The 15726-nt window shown below is 42.5% G+C and overlaps 1 protein-coding gene across 1 annotated transcript in view; it reads left to right on the top strand.

Annotated features, from left to right (window-relative positions):
• Positions 1-15242, top strand: part of bmp2k (BMP2 inducible kinase) — a 39611-nt gene extending 24369 nt beyond the window's left edge. The window contains 10 exon segments of the mRNA XM_070904316.1: positions 1048-1180; positions 1628-1731; positions 1818-1897; positions 2167-2315; positions 2581-2738; positions 2868-3047; positions 4736-4986; positions 5643-5806; positions 6153-6287; positions 13816-15242. Of these exon segments, the coding sequence (XP_070760417.1) occupies positions 1048-1180; positions 1628-1731; positions 1818-1897; positions 2167-2315; positions 2581-2738; positions 2868-3047; positions 4736-4986; positions 5643-5806; positions 6153-6287; positions 13816-15221 (2760 nt within the window). The 3' untranslated portion in view covers positions 15222-15242.
• The last annotated feature ends 484 nt before the right edge of the window (positions 15243-15726 follow it).

The raw sequence follows: 15726 nt of genomic DNA, 5'->3' as shown, positions 1-15726 counted from the left end.
TATCAGACTGGATTAGCTCGTTGAGTGGAGAACTGTGAAGAATATCCGTCTCCTGATAGAGCGCTTAAAGGAAAATATTCCCTAAACGCTGTGGCTAATTCCAAAGTCTCTTTCATCTCCAACTGCATCATCAACGAAAAGATGCCGGAGCCAAATATAGTGCCAGCTGAATATATGATTTGGGAGCAGTGCACTTCTGCATGTGGATGTGTTTGGACAGTCATATTGCCTGGGGAGCAGACTCCGGGCCTGTTTTTTAAAAGCAGCTTTTTAGCCTCTGAAATAAGGAACGTCAATTCTTTGCTAAGCAGTCCTGTGTGTCTCAGTGGGTGGAGAAAGGCAGCAACACTGCCAGGGTCAGGGCTTCACTTCCTGCAAGGATGGACACTACTTGTCATGTTAAGTAGTTGTAGAAGTCTATTTTTCATGTGTTATCTGCGATGAATACCACAGATAATTCTCCTTCAAGCCATATGAAAAGTACAGATTGATTAGTTTTGTTTTACAATATACAGCTAGCTACATCTTGTATCTCATAAATAGACTTCTTGTTGGTCCGTATCTTCATAGTCTCCAGGGAATGAGGGAAGTACCTAAGTTCTGGCCAGAGTGGAGGTTTACAGCTCCAGTGTCGTGTAGTTTCAGTTAAAATGTTTTAAACTGTTAGATAATTACTAGCCGAATATCAAAATGCAAAGTCAACTTTTTGACTTCAAAACAATATACGTCTGTAGCACTGAGCATCAGAAACGTAGCGCAAGTTGGCATCAAATGCTTGGTCAGATTCATAGTCTTGTTCACTTATTTTTTGAATAATAATTTTTTATTCAGGCTAAGTTTCTTTTATAGCTTTGTTGTGTTGACAAAATTAAGCTGTGATGCATTTGAGGTTTGGCCTTTTTGTTAAAAATATGGAAGGGTTTTATAGAAAATATTTTAAATTCTCAAAGAAAGGCACAGAAAGAAGTGTATGGTGCAATAGAACACATTAAACTCATTTCAAGCGATACCCAGCCCTAAAAGTTACTGTTTCTGTTTTCTCCGCAGGCACTTGGATGCTTGTTGTACAAGCTGTGTTTCTTCGCACTTCCATTTGGGGAGAGTCAAGTTGCCATATGTGATGGAACCTTTATCGTTCCAGATAACTCCAAATTCTCCTTCAAGTTGCACTGTTTAATCAGTAAGTTTGAGACTTAACATGTCAGAATGTGTGTGTGTGTAATGATACAGCAGAATCACTTTTTATAGCTATTTAGTATATTTCTCTTTTTTTTATAGACAGTATGTGTCTGTTCTGAAGAGTTCAGAGTTATTTATGATTACTCTTGAAGTACTGTACTAGTACTTTTTCTGTTTTCAGTTTATAATGTTATGACCGTAGGAAAGGCGTGTTTGAGGTGAAGACTGGAGGCTCGACTGTGTCAAAGTATAGTCAATAACACGACTGCACAGAATGCTGCAAAGATATAGTTTCAGTCATTAGCTAGATCCTGCAGTGGATCTTCAGTTATTTGACCAACAGCTCCACCAAGTGGCCGAAGAGAGAAGATGCGCATTAACCTCTGTCAATCAGCCACTGTTGTTCCGCACAGCATGCTGTCTAAAATGACGTCTCTGTCTTTTCCAGGATATATGCTCGAACCAGACCTGGAGAAGAGACCAGACATTTACCAAGTGTCCTACTTTGCCTTCAAATTAGCTGGAAAAGACTGTCCAGTGCCAAATCTCTTTGTAAGTCACCGGACTGAAGCAATCAGCATGGTTTTAGCCTTTGCAGTTGTTTCTTATTAACATAATTCTCCTGCCCCTTTTTCCAGAACTCTCCCATCCCTACGTCGCTCCCGGAGCCTCTAACAGCTAGTGAGGTCGCTGCGAGGAAAAGTATGACGAAAGCCAGGTACTGCTCACTGACGGGAACAGAGTTTTCTTATTTCAGTGTTTTCATTACATACAAACAAGCACTGGTACTGATAGATGCATTACAAAATAATAATAGAAGAAAATGTTGATAATTTTCATTTCATTTATGTCCTCTAAAGAATGATTTAACAGTTTGGTGCTGTATTAGGCAAACCTCCCTGTACACACATATGAACTTGTTGAGGGACATGGTTTATTGGTATTTGTCAAAAGAAATTCAAACCTCAACTTGATCCTTCTTTTCAGGATAACAGAGTCCGTGGGCCCGACGGAAACATCTATAGCTCCCAGACAGAGGCCAAAAGCGGCAAACAGTAACGTCCTGCCCCTCGCCAACACTGTCACCCCCGTCAAGATGACCGTGCCTTCAGCACCCGTCAGCAACGGCCAGAAAGGTTTGTTGGAACATTTGTGAGGTTGATATTTTATATTTATAGAAGTTGCCATCATCTTGAAGGTATGTTATTATCTCGACACAAAAAAAATGTGTATAAAAGTGTGGTAACTTCTGACAACAGTTACTACAGTATACTCACAAAAACGTTTCAAATGGTACTTTCAGGAAAAAAAATACTGGCTTCTGTGCTCAATGTTGTGTTCAAAGTAGTAAATCAATCCGTCAATCCATACCTGTCCACTCAGCTCCCACCCCTGGCTCAGGGCAAACATCCATGCAGCCCCAGCCCAGCAGTCAGCAGCACAGAGTCCTGCAACAGCTACAGCCTGGTGACCTGCGTTTACAGCAGCTGCACCAGCAACAACACCACCACCAACAACAGGCAGTGCAGCAACATGCACAGCAACTCCAATACCTCCAGGTACGCCCACCACACTGACAAAACGCATCATCGAAGAAGTCAAAGTCTGGAACCGTCATTTCAGATTTTTAATTCCTTTACAACCCTCCTCAGTACCAACAGGCTGTGCACCAGTCCCTCCAGCTCCAGCAGCAGCAGGCACTGATCCAGCAGCAGCAGCAGCAGCAGCAGCAGCAGGCACTGATCCAGCAGCAGCAGCAGCAGCAGCAGCAGCAGCAGGCTCTGCTCCAGCAGCAGCAGATGATGATGCAGCCGATGTACCAGCAGCAGGTTGCTCAGGCCCAGGCCCAGGCTCAGTACGCAGCCATGGTGAGTTCTGTCAGAACCTGGAACCAAAGCTGTCGAGGCCTGAATTCAATTTGCAGTCTGCGTTAAAATGGACATTCATCAAACTGAATTTGCTTTTGTTCGTGTACAAGCCCACTGAAGCATTTGAGGATGCTTCTACCTCAGAATCATGACAGGATTTCAGAGCAGAAGATTTTATCCAAAACTGCAATAAATAGTTTGAGCAAATGACAGCGAAACACATGGAGACACAGCATGAAATAACACGGAGATGAATATTTCATTTAATATCAGAATGCCCTAAAATTGCTCTCTCTGTTCCAAACACTGGCAGCCAGTCCTCTTCAGTCGAATCGCCTCATGTCTGTGCCAAGCAGCATTGGAAGCAGACGCTCAAACTTCCTACTGACTCTGTCCAAATATTCAGAAAACTAGTATTTACGCAGCTACTGAATCAAACACACAAACACAGGTCCTCCAAATGCGTACTGTTAGGGCGACGCAATTTTTAGTCTGTTTCCCATCGAACGCGTACCATCTGTTTTATTTCAGAGGCAATCTGGTCTGAGGGAAGCCACGAGGGGATCGAACAGAGGGTGAAATCGAGCAGTTTCCTCTGTGTTGCATCCTGACATATGAAGCAGTTCACAGGCAGGGGAAGAGAGCACCGCTCAAAATTACTGTTCTTACTCCCAAGATACCTGCTAAATGTTGAAAAGCAGCGTTTCCTTAGACCTTCTCCTTATTGTGGTGAGGAAGCTTTGCTAAGTGACTGCAAATTTGTAATATGGTGTAATGACATCAGATCAACTTTGTTTGTACAGTGCGTTAAAAGCACAACAGTGGTGCGTACAGAAGTGCTTTACAGGAAAAAGGAGATAGAGGATGGAGCAGCAAAATTAGGATTTAAAGTAACAAGAACCTGGTTAGAGGCATGAAATAATAGCAACGGGTAACAAACATTAAACATTTTGAGTTTTAAACGTTTTTAAAAGAATTCACATAAAACTAATTCTTATATTCAAAGATCTGCACAGAGCTGCTGTATTGTGTATCTGCGCTTTAGTCCCTGAACAGCCCTACTAGACTCCAAGTTAACATTGGTTTTGTAGTGGCTGCAGATTTGTTTTATTTTTTTTAATGTGAATTCTCTAATGGAGAAGGAGCCGCTTTGAAGAAGTCTGATCCAGATCCATCAGGGGATAAATGTTTTATCTTGAGAAGGAAGTGGAACATTTAGCAGCTAAGGAGTCAGATATTTTCGAAAGAGCTGGCAGAGACCAAACCACAGTTAACAGGAGAATACGATTGGAATTCAACTGAATGCTAATCCTGCATGTGTAAATAGGTGACTAACTGTTAACATATTATCAGCTGTTATGGATAATATGTTAAGACTATTCATCAGTCAGCTTGTTTTGTTTAGTTTTTCTGCCTCTTAAGTGGCCAAAAATGAAAGACTGTCAGCCAGTGTTTGAGGTGATCCTTATTGCGTTTGGAACTGAGTTCATTTGTTCAGTTTGGTGTCCTACGTGCTGTTTGACTTTCATTCCTTCATCCCTCCCCTCCACTCTGTCCCCAGCTTTCCAAATCCAGAACTGGTTTCTAACAACATTTCATCATCTTGTTGCCATCATTGTGCGCCATGAAATCAAAGGTCCGTCCCTCATTCCCTTCCCCCTCTTCTCCCTCTCTTCCTTCCCTAACAGCTGCACCAGTACCAACAGGCTTTTGTCCAGCAACAGCAGCAGCAGCAACAGCAGCAGCAGCAGCATCATCAACAACATCAGCCGCAGCAGCATCATCCCGCTCAGCAGCCTCTCCCCTATATGTCCTCCCCTCTTGAGTTCCAGATTCCGCTGGGTTCCTATAACGCTACCACGCCCACTGCTGGAACTGGAGCTGGAACTGGCCAGATGGGGGGCCCGTCACCTGTGGATCCCTCATATGCAAACCCCAGGTGATGTCCCCTGAACTTATCGTATTGTTGGACACTTGTGTTCTCTTTTTAAACCTTATTAAGAGATGCTAATTTATATATTGCATATATAACGATTGAAATGTACTATTTAGAATGGACGAATGTCTGTGACCCATTAAAAAATACCAGTAGGCCTACAAAGTTTTATTTTTACGTGTGCAATAGCAGCACAAACAACAACAGAACATGAGGATTCACACATTGAATCCTCCAGCGCTGTACAGAACATTTAGTAGGCTTGATAGCCTAGATCTCTCTTGTAGGAAAATATTTTATAGCTGAGCAAATAGTAGCCTGACTTTGTCATAAGCTAATAATATCATATGCTACATAAAGTTTGCTTACCTGCCAATTTAAAAAAAACGGTAAAAGGAATATTAAGAGGCCAGTGGGATCATAAAAAGGACAGCATTTCATTTACAACGTGCAAAAAGTGAGTTCAAAATGTAAAAAAAAAGCTCTCATTTGTCCCACTGCCTGTTGTATATACTGTATTGATTTGTGAACTTACGTGCGTCAGACGAAACTCTTCTTAGATATTATCTCACAGCATTAATATCATCACTGCAACAACAATGTGTGCTGGAGGTGAATCCTAACAATAACAGGTCATCACTGCTGTTCTGTCTCCACAGTAGAAACCCTCTGCTAGCTTCAGATGGGATCATGCCTCCCTCTCAGAGCTGTACAGTCAGCAACCCCCCCGACATGTCGGGCTGGAACCCCTTCGGAGAGGACAACTTCTCCAAGTTGACCGAGGAGGAGCTGATCGACCGGGAGTTCGACCTGCTCAGAGCAAGCAAGTGACCCCTTCGATTATTTCTACAGTGTTGTAAAATGTCAATAATATTTAATGGAAGTGATGGGTGTTTTATGCAGTCTTGAACACAGGTTTTCTGTCTCTGAATGCTCTAGTTTAGTATATACTGTCATAACTGTGAGTTTGTACAAAAGAAATCATATGATATGGTTCAATAGAACAAGGTGTTCTGAAGAAGATGTGACAACCACAATAGGATAATTCCATATTTGCAGGTGACTTAGTGTTTATGCCTTCAGAGATCCATGTGGTTCAGATACCTTGCCTCTGTGTCACAGCAGTGGATGATCTAAGTATCTTCCCCTCTGTGACCTCCAACATACAGAAAAGCCAGCGGAGAGAACAGCCAGTGTGGAAACGGACCGACTGCAGCCTGCTGCTTCCACCGCAAAGCCCCCCCCACCAGAGGACCTGTTCGGCTCAGTCCCGTTTGTGGCCAGCGCAGGCAAGTCTTAGAGGAGTCTCTACCGTGAGGACCCAACACTGTGGAGCCACCTGCCCCCTCTCTGCCCTCTCCTGCCCCCCCCCCCCCCCCCCTGTCCAGCTCTTCTGTTCCTATGCCACACAGACCCCACAGTGGGGCGTTAAAAACCAATGAGCAGATTTTTGTTTTGTTTGTCAGTCAGCAGGATAGTTGTGCTTCTGTTGTCAGTATGAAATTTAAATTAGGAAGAAAAGCGTGAGCGGGTGCATCAGTGAAGTGCTTAAAGCGCTTTCTGAATTCACTGCAATCAGCTGTGGCTTTTGATACTGAGCTTGGTGGTGATCATCTCTAACTGCCCTGCTGTAACAAACCTTTATGCAAGTCAGCTGGAGCTACAGCTCACAGGGTGAAGCAAGGCACTAACTGCCTGGGTTTGGGGTTACATTCCCTGTCCAGATCAAGTGGCTGGAGCAAGTTACTAACACACAGGGGTCTCACTATGCAGTGTACGCTCATGGTGAGACGCTTTGCATAAAACTACAATTTTAATTTCAGTGCATAAAAAAAACTTTGGTGACAAAGAAGAAAAACTTCCAACTCGCTGTGTCCAACCAGGAACGCAGCTGGATAAAAAGTTCGATCGGCACTAAAAGCAATATGAACACGAGTGAAAGCTGAAGTGACGACCTGTCAGCGTGAAGAACACGACACATAGCCGGTACTAATTAGGGCTGTCAGAAGTGCACAATGATATAAACCATAGCGTGTAGTTGTCCCTCACTGGTTTACAAGAATGAATACACAGGCAGTCTAATTAAAAACCACGGCTTTGAGCAGATTTCATGAATCACAAGCATACGGTTGTTGATTTCTCAAGGCTTTCTCATGCTGTCAGAGCTCCCTTCTCTTCATGAAGGTCCTCATTAGGTGTTCAGCCAATGCTCAACACTTTATTTTACTTACAGCTAGCTTGCGACGGTTGACTCTGTGTCAGACAGTTTGACTCTGTGGTTGTATTTTGCTTTCGTTCGATGGTTTGTGCCTGATCCTGTGTTTTTGATCGTTGCTAATTCTGCCCCCCCCCCCCAGAGAAATAATTTCTCATGTTGACTAGCTGTTACACACGTTCTACCTTTTTGTTGAACCTTTTTCAGATGCTCTAATGACCCAGCTCCAAGTCGTACAAACAGGCTTGTGATTTTTGGAGTTTAAGTTGAGTAAAAGATGATGGTACTGAGCCCAGTGACACACAAGAGCCCTGTCCAACCCCTCCCTCCCTCTTCAGGCCCGTTCAGTAGATTCAGTAAGTCATTCATAGTAAAATCCACATCCACAATGTCTCTCAAATATTAATTAACCCAAACATCGCTCAGCCCTGGTACTAATAAACTCCAATTGAGGAAAAAAAAAAAAGGCAACACTTGAACTTCCAAAGTTGTGGCTCTTTGCCGTTTGTTTACATTAAAAGACCATTGACCCTCGTCGGCCATTGAAACTGCAATGCAAAGATTCTTCACAAATTGCTAAATATGATTTTAGTTTTTTTTAATAGTTGGGACGAAGCCTCAAACGTTCTCGTGTGGACTGTGCACTTTACTGTGGAGGCCGATGTTAACATCCACTCTAATATAACCTGATAATTAGTTCTCATTCGGCTTAACTAACCAGTCAGACTGCATGTGGTTTAACCCTGAACTCAGATCATAGCCGTGCTACAACAATGTGAATATCAAAGTGCAGTATTTCTACATATATTACATCGGTGGCAGCAATAAGCTTCTGTGCCTCTGTACTCTTTCCGCTCCTTAAATGTGAATTAGTTACCGTTTTGATAGGCAGTTTAGAAACGCTGTTTGTAACTAATCATAGACTATATTTAATGATAAACAGCATCAACGCTTTGACACTTAGATATTTTCTAGAGGAGAGTGAGAGAAGACTTTTTTTTTTTCTACAGTAAATTCATCTCTTGTGTCCTTAAACATGCAGGCTTAATGCAAGTCCAGTGGCTACAGTATAGAGTAGAATAAGACAAGATAATGATGCAATATAACCCTCTAAGCACTTGAATGTAGGTGTGGAAATATTTTATTGTCTTCACTTGTTACTTAATGAATATACAATTCTGTTTGAGTTCAAATTGGATCAAAGGAAAAACCAAAAAAAAAAAAAAGAGAGAAAGAAACCAAACAGATTGAAGGGACTTTTGTACTGAATTAAAAACCCAGAAAGGTCAAATGGACCCACTTTGTTGGGACTGGGTGTCATTCCTTCAGGCTGGCATGAAAAAATGTGCAACTAGTTTTTGATCAGCCTTTTTTAGCTTCCTGTGTTTGTGCCATCACAGTGTGTCTGTTGGTTGTTTAGGGTCCAGGTGATTCTTGGGTTGTTAAATATTCCTGTGCAAACACGCCGCTAGCAACTTTTTAAAAAAAACATCCTGTCATTAGCATAAATAAGCCCGGGTTTATCTTCTGTGGTAGTGCCACTGTGTCCTTGTTTGGGTGAACTTTGGTCGGTTTTGATGATCAGCTGTTTGATGTTTTTTTCCCCCAGTAATAGCAAAGTTGACAGTTAGGAAAGGAAACGTGGTGAAGTCTTTGCTTGGACCTCACTGAGACAAAGCCTCTGACAGCTGATGTAGAGCTTTGGGGACCAGAGACGGCCTGCATCAGTTTTCTGACGCTGTTAAAAATGTAGGGCGATATTCTCACGATGTGGCTGCCGCTACGAGCCTCATCTGCAGATGACAGAATACACTCGCTGATGTGACATTAAGTGCCAAAAACAGAACATCCCATATAAATCCAGGACTATGGCCAAAGTTTATTTTGCTGCATTTTCAAAACAAGAGAGCAGCACAGACGGATGACGATTGATGACTTTTCTCTTACATTCGTTCCTGTATTGTACAGTCTGACAGATCGCGACCAAGGTTTTTATCAGACCCGTCTCACAGTGTGACATGCAAGATGACTGTCTGTGCATGATGTATGGGCGGGTCTTTCTTAGGCTCCACCCACCGCGGGTTAACTCAACCAACCCAGTGCAACTCTGCCTCAGAGCAACGTCACCACATTTTACAAGATTGTCTCATTTAATGAATCTGTCTGAATAATTAAAAACAAAATCTACAAATAGCAGCTTTAAAAAATGAATTTTATATTGTGATGGCAGCAGAATTGTTGAGCAGCTATGAAGCCATGAAGTTGCTGGCGGTGTGACTGCACATTTTGATTCAACTCCTCTTTTTATTGCAATTTTTTAAGCATCAATCAGGGTTTCTTTCATAGTGGAAGTCGTTTGGTTTCCATTCCCAGATACAAAGTGCCTTCGTGTGGCATTTTATCTACCTGACCAACACGGCTGACAGAGCTTTGTGTCCCGCAGCGATTACAAAAGATTTGTGTTTTAGTGTCGGACGACATTTAGCTGAAGAATTAAATGTTTAGTGGAAGTGAGCAGCAGTGAGACATTCAAATCAGCTGGCAGGTAAATGAAATGCATGAGGCACTGAGGAGTTTTCCAACAGTCAGAGAGGTTTTATTAGAAAGTACGTTGGCTGGTAAAATACTGGAGGCTGGTGAACAAGTTATTCTGCCGCGAACTTGATGTTAGGAAGCATTATTCCCACATAACGTAGAGCTGCTTGATAGGACGAGAACTGACACACTCTGAAACTCTAAACTGTGTTATTTTTCTGTTTTTATGTTGAACACAACTGGCTGATGGCACATTCAGTAGTGTAAATGTAAATTGTCGTGCTGAACGGAGTGCTTGACGAGAGCGTGCTGATGATATCCGTCAAAATGGTGAACATTTTGATTTCTTTGTTTCTTTTTTTTAAATCCATACAATCCTAAAGGGCTGTATGTTTGTTAATCCTCACTGTGCTGCTGTTATTCCGCCTTAGAGCAGCAAGTGAGACGGTCATCCATGCAGACATGAATCATACACATTTTTGTACAAATACATTAACTGGTAAGATGTAATTCATGTGTTTAGCTGAAGGTAAGTTTGGAGAACAGTAAATGTTGCCTGATGTCCCGCCTCATGTTTCCGCTCACATCACTGCCTCTGTGGAGAAAACCTTGCTTCATTCCAGTTCAGTTTATTTTATTATTTGCTTTGTTTCTTTTCGTTTGTCATTTAGTAAGACAGCCATACTCAGAAACATCTTGTTCATGTGTATTGGTGGATGGATCTATAGTTTGAAAAGGCGAACCATCAAAGTGAAAGGGATGACCAGAGCCATTAACTGCACTTTATTTCCTTTTTAAAGTGCGAGGAAACGTGAAATATTATCCCAGGACTTGTGGGATGAACAAGCAAACATAGACATTGAATATGTTGTCACATATTGTTTACATTTGCAAATTTTCTGTGCTTTGTCCTCTTTGTCTCGGGGTCTGGTTTCCCCCCCCCCCCCCCCCCTTTCTAGATCAGCTTTACATCCTGCTGAGGCCTTAGGAGCCCCAGAACAGATCACTAAAACTTTGGGAACTTTTCATTTTAAGTCATTCTCATTAGAAGTGTTGAATAAGTTTTAGTTACACTCGATATCAGCAGCTCCTGGTACCTCTCCTGCAGAAAGAATACAACCTATAGATCAAAACGTTGTCTAATACATATCTTGTTTTTGCAACAGACTATGTAAAAGGTCCTGTATCATACTGTGAGTGTGAATGTATTTCTTTATAGAATGTTACTGATAAATAAAAAACATTCAAAATCAAAATTCACTTTGGTTCCTTTTTTATAGCTCTTTTAAAGTTTTGGGAAGTTTAGAGTCTCTCCACCACTACACCACGTGCAAGATGTTCCTGTTGTTAACATGGCTGTCTTTGTTTGAGCTCTCGGTCGTCCAATCTAACGCCAACAAAACTAAACGGATGTACAGTGATGGTCAAAACAAACATTAATGCACAATGATGTCGACTGTGTGTGTGTGTGTGTGTGAAACATAAAAACATAAGCAGCTTTACTCTTTGAGATGCATTGGCCTGCATCGTTCACGTTAAAGCCCTCATGGTGATAAACAAGGAAATGTAAGTTTTTAACATTTTTCATTTGACTCTTTTTCCCTTCAAATACATAAAAAAAAAAAAAAGGGGCATATTTCCAGGTTTCATGACTTTATTATGGATGACCTAAATTTCTTCACGTTTATCTGTAATTGTGCTCCTTCATGTGTTTCCTTCTGTCTGTAGTGTTATTTCTTGTGTGCAGTCGCATTACGTCTAACACACAGTCCGTTAAAGATGTCGCATTCAAGTAGAAGCATCAGAATGTCTTTTTAAGATGGTAAAATAATGTCAGCAGATGTTTGTAAGACACAAAGTGCTAAAACTCCTCAAACGTGTGAGTACTCCTCAGATTTATACGGCTGCCTTGAAATACATATTTCAAATTACATAAATAACTTACGTTCTCATTTTTGAAATTGAATAATCAGGTTAACATGCTGTTATTTAAATTAAATATACAGAGCAGCCTGTTTTACGAGACACAGTCAGTAAACGGTCTAAAAATACATGATGCACTGTAAAGTTAAAAGTGTGAGTCCTCCAGAGCGACGTGACCCCAAACAGGCTCATAATTCATTGTCTTTTCCTATTGATATTTTAATCCATCTAATCCCGTTATTCTCGCCTGAACAGACACGGATTCAGTTTGTTATTATCTCAACCACTTAACATACAGTATCTTTTATTAAAAATTATTTTCATTTTGGGGTCATTTACATTTCTACAGGTCATCTGACAGACTGACAAATCGTCCTGTGAAGTAAAAACAAATTAACCTCAATTAAGCGATTTGTTAGAATAAAATCTGAGACATCTGTTTCTCAGTTCCAGGGATAGAAAGTGAAGTGGGGGGGGAAGCAGCTTCTGCATTCAGTGGATATGATGAGAAAATGTGCTGTACTTTATCAAGTATGTGTTTATTTTATTTCTTTAATGTTGCTGAATTCCAGCCACAATGACACGTAATTAAAGACTCAACTAATGATTCTTTTCCTTTATGATTTATTGTTGAATCTATAAAATGTCAAAGAAAATGTGAAATAAGTTCTCAAAGTGTCGTCTTCAAGTCTTTTTTTATTTATTTTTTTAAATCTGACCAGAGATAATTTTACACTGACTGGATGACATAAATAGCACATTAACATTTGAGAAGCAGATACAAGTAACACTTGGCATTAATGACAATTTCCAAACTGTTGATTAAGGAGCTTTTTCCAACTACATAATTATTTGTTATGTAATAAAATTAGCATTGTGTCATTTGTTTTCAGCAGCCTTGAGTCCCTCAGTCTCGTAAATGTTCGTCTCTCTGCAGCTTCGTCAAATCAGTCTCGGTTCAGTCGTAGTTGTTGGGTGAGCGAAGAGACTTCTCTAAGCTGCTGCCCGCCCGTCAGACGCTTCTAACAGATTTTATCTCCCATCAGACAAGAGAACAATCACATGCATGTTTTCCACCACTTATCTGTATCTTAAAGAGATCGGACGCAGTGTGTAATCCTTCAGCTTTTCCCCCCCCAAACGAACATCGACAGAACAAATCTGTGTGTCGGTCTGTGGTCTCCTCTCATGATTAAAGATGTTTCTATTGTGAGAGTGTGAGATTGTGAACGTGATTACAAGTGGGAATCAGTCGGGTGGCGCGAACAGATGCAGAGCACCTCTCGTCAGTAATATGTTTTATTACTGCATTGTTTCTTTTGTCATTAACAAAGCTTTTGGCTAATCTGTCATCACGTCCTGCCAGTTTGGACGGTTGAAGACGTGGAGAGGTTTCCATTTTTGTGTTCACAGCAGGGGATCCTTTCTCTGCTTTCTGATGTAGAGCTTCCACTAATAAGGAACAATAAATTGGCTCATTGTGTATGGCACAATTTATTTTCAATATAATTGGAGGCTATCCACTTGCTAATTAGGCTAATTTCTAAATTGTCATTATGCAAATGTCTTGGAAATAAATTTACACAAGGCACACGTTTTTCAGCAAATGCCAAATGTGCGTCAGAATTTATAGAAATGCAGAAGTATGGTGTTGTAATAATAAAAGTCTAAAGGAGGTGACTGACAGTTTAAATCTTTTCACCGTGAGATTTAAATTTAAAACCAATGAATCTTTGTGAATCTTGAAAAGCCGGGCATCTCATTTCTTCCGCCTCTAAGCCTGCGCTTCTTATTGCCGGGTCAGAGTAGAGAAGTCAGAGCAGCTTTTAGACCATATTGAGTTTTGTGATTTCAAACTGTTGGGATTTGTGTTCGTGGACTTCCAAGTAATCCTGATTTCAGCAATGCCACATATTACGGAGGTCAGAGGGGCCATGAGGCGTTCTCATGAAATGAAAACTTGTACTTTTGGCATCAAGATTCTCCTTCTGTCACTCATCTTATTTAAAACATCAAACTTAAAACCATCAAGAAGTCTTCAAGAAGCAAAACTTGAAAGGCACATTCAAGAGAATATTAAAAATACAAGACGACTGGTAACATCTTTAACTCTTGCCTTGTTTCTGCAGGTACAGATGTGATAAAGACCAATGAGGAAGTCAGCGTTCCTGCCCCCGTCTCAACCACGGCAGAGGATCTGCAGCAGCCGGTGGCGGCCAAGGAGCACAAGCCAGGCAAGAAGAGCAACTGCAGACCAGGTGAAGAGTCCGACAGCGACTTCGAGTCTGACCCTCCTTCGTCGAAAAGCAGCGAGGACGAGGAGCCAGAGGAGGAAGAAGGCCTGAACAGTGAGCATGGAGAAGACACTGAGCCAGAGATTTTAGGACAGAGGCCTCTGCTGATGGACTCCGAAGAAGAGGGAGAGGAGGATGAAGACAAGCACAGCTCTGACTCCGACTATGACCTCAGCAGGGTCAAGAGTCGCTCAAAGAAAGCTCTGGTTGGTAAAGCAGCTTTGGCCTCCACCAGGAGGAGTCCTCTGGAGGATTCTGACATGACTCTGATCACCCCGCCTGAGTCGCCCAGCAGAGCGAGAGCTGCTCCAGCTGTGGATCCAGTGGATGTTTTTGGTGCTGTTCCCTTCCTCGGAGGAGCCTCGCCTGTCGGACCTCCAGAAAGCTCGGACATTTTTGCCAAAGCGCCTTTCAGGCAAGTCAGCCATGAGCAGCAAGCTACAGATGAGTTTGATGTTTTTACCAAAGCGCCATTCAACCGGAACCTCTCCAAGTCAGGCAAGAGTGATGTTCCCATGGGCCAAACGCCGCCCATTTCCCCTGAGGGCATTGATATTTTCGGCTTCTCTCCCTTCCAGCCGGGCCCCACCGAACCGCCTCCAACCACCTCTAGAAGCGCAGAAGATATCTTCCGGACGTCTTTTGAGGAGTCGGCCAGCCCTCAGCAACAGAGGCTGAAGCAGCGCAGCCTCCAGAAGCTGTCGTCACGCCAGAGAAAAACCAAGCAGGAGGCCACAGCAGGCGGCAGCAACGGCAAACGCCACCACGGTACGCCGACTGGAGGCCGCAAGACCAACAAGCCAACTTACCGCACACCTGAGCGAGTCCGCAGACACAAGAAGGTTGGTCGAAGAGACTCACAGAGCAGCAACGAGTTCCTTAGCACCTCTGACTCTAAAGAGAACATCAGCGTTGATATAACCATGGCTGAGGGGAAGGACAAAGGAGCTTCTCTGCCGGTGGATGAGGCCCTTTTAGACCCATTTGGGGCCAAACCTTTCCATCCTCAGGATGGCAGCCGTCACAGCCAGTATCAAGGACTCACTGACGGCAAGAGCGACATGGGCACAGCCAATGGCAAGTCCTGGACGGGTTCTCTTCACAGTGATCTTGGAGAAAGCAGAAACATGGATGATTTCGGGGCGGTGCCCTTCACAGAAATGGTCATCCACAGTGGACCTCAGCAGCAGCAGCAGCAGCAGCAGCCGCCGCCCTCACAGCCGCTGGAGCTCGACCCGTTCGGATGTGCACCTTTTCCCACGAAGCAGTGACTTTTCTTGCATCTTCCCACTCTGCCAGTTGCTGTTAAATAACCCCTGACCTTTTTTTTGGCTTGGGAACATCTTCAACCAATCATGAAATGACAAGCTAACAATGTCCTAACGCTTCTTTAAAAAAAAAAAAAAAAGAATCCAAAAAGATTATACATCTCTCACTTTCAATAACAAAAACCTAAATCCTGTGGAGTGCGAGTAATGTTTCCACATATCTTTCAGCTGTACCTGTTTGCTGAGAAGCCTTTTATGCTGCATCTTAACGCTTTTAAAGACGTTTGAACCGGGAGAAACGGAAAACCCACTCGAAAATCGTACTGTGATGATAAGCTTAACGTTTGACCGCTTGACTCACTGCAAAAAGCTCTTTATGGCCTGCCTTCTGATCTACCAATATGTTTTTTTAGCACCACAAAGCCTTACCCGAGCTGGGCTCTGCCTTGCTGCACAGTACCTCGGAAACCACGACACAATCGGCCGGCGTTGGCCTTTCCTGTCGGAG

This window comes from Enoplosus armatus, chromosome 4, assembly GCF_043641665.1.
Source record: "Enoplosus armatus isolate fEnoArm2 chromosome 4, fEnoArm2.hap1, whole genome shotgun sequence".
NCBI lineage: Eukaryota > Metazoa > Chordata > Actinopteri > Centrarchiformes > Enoplosidae > Enoplosus > Enoplosus armatus.
This window is presented reverse-complemented; position numbering and strand designations above follow the sequence as displayed.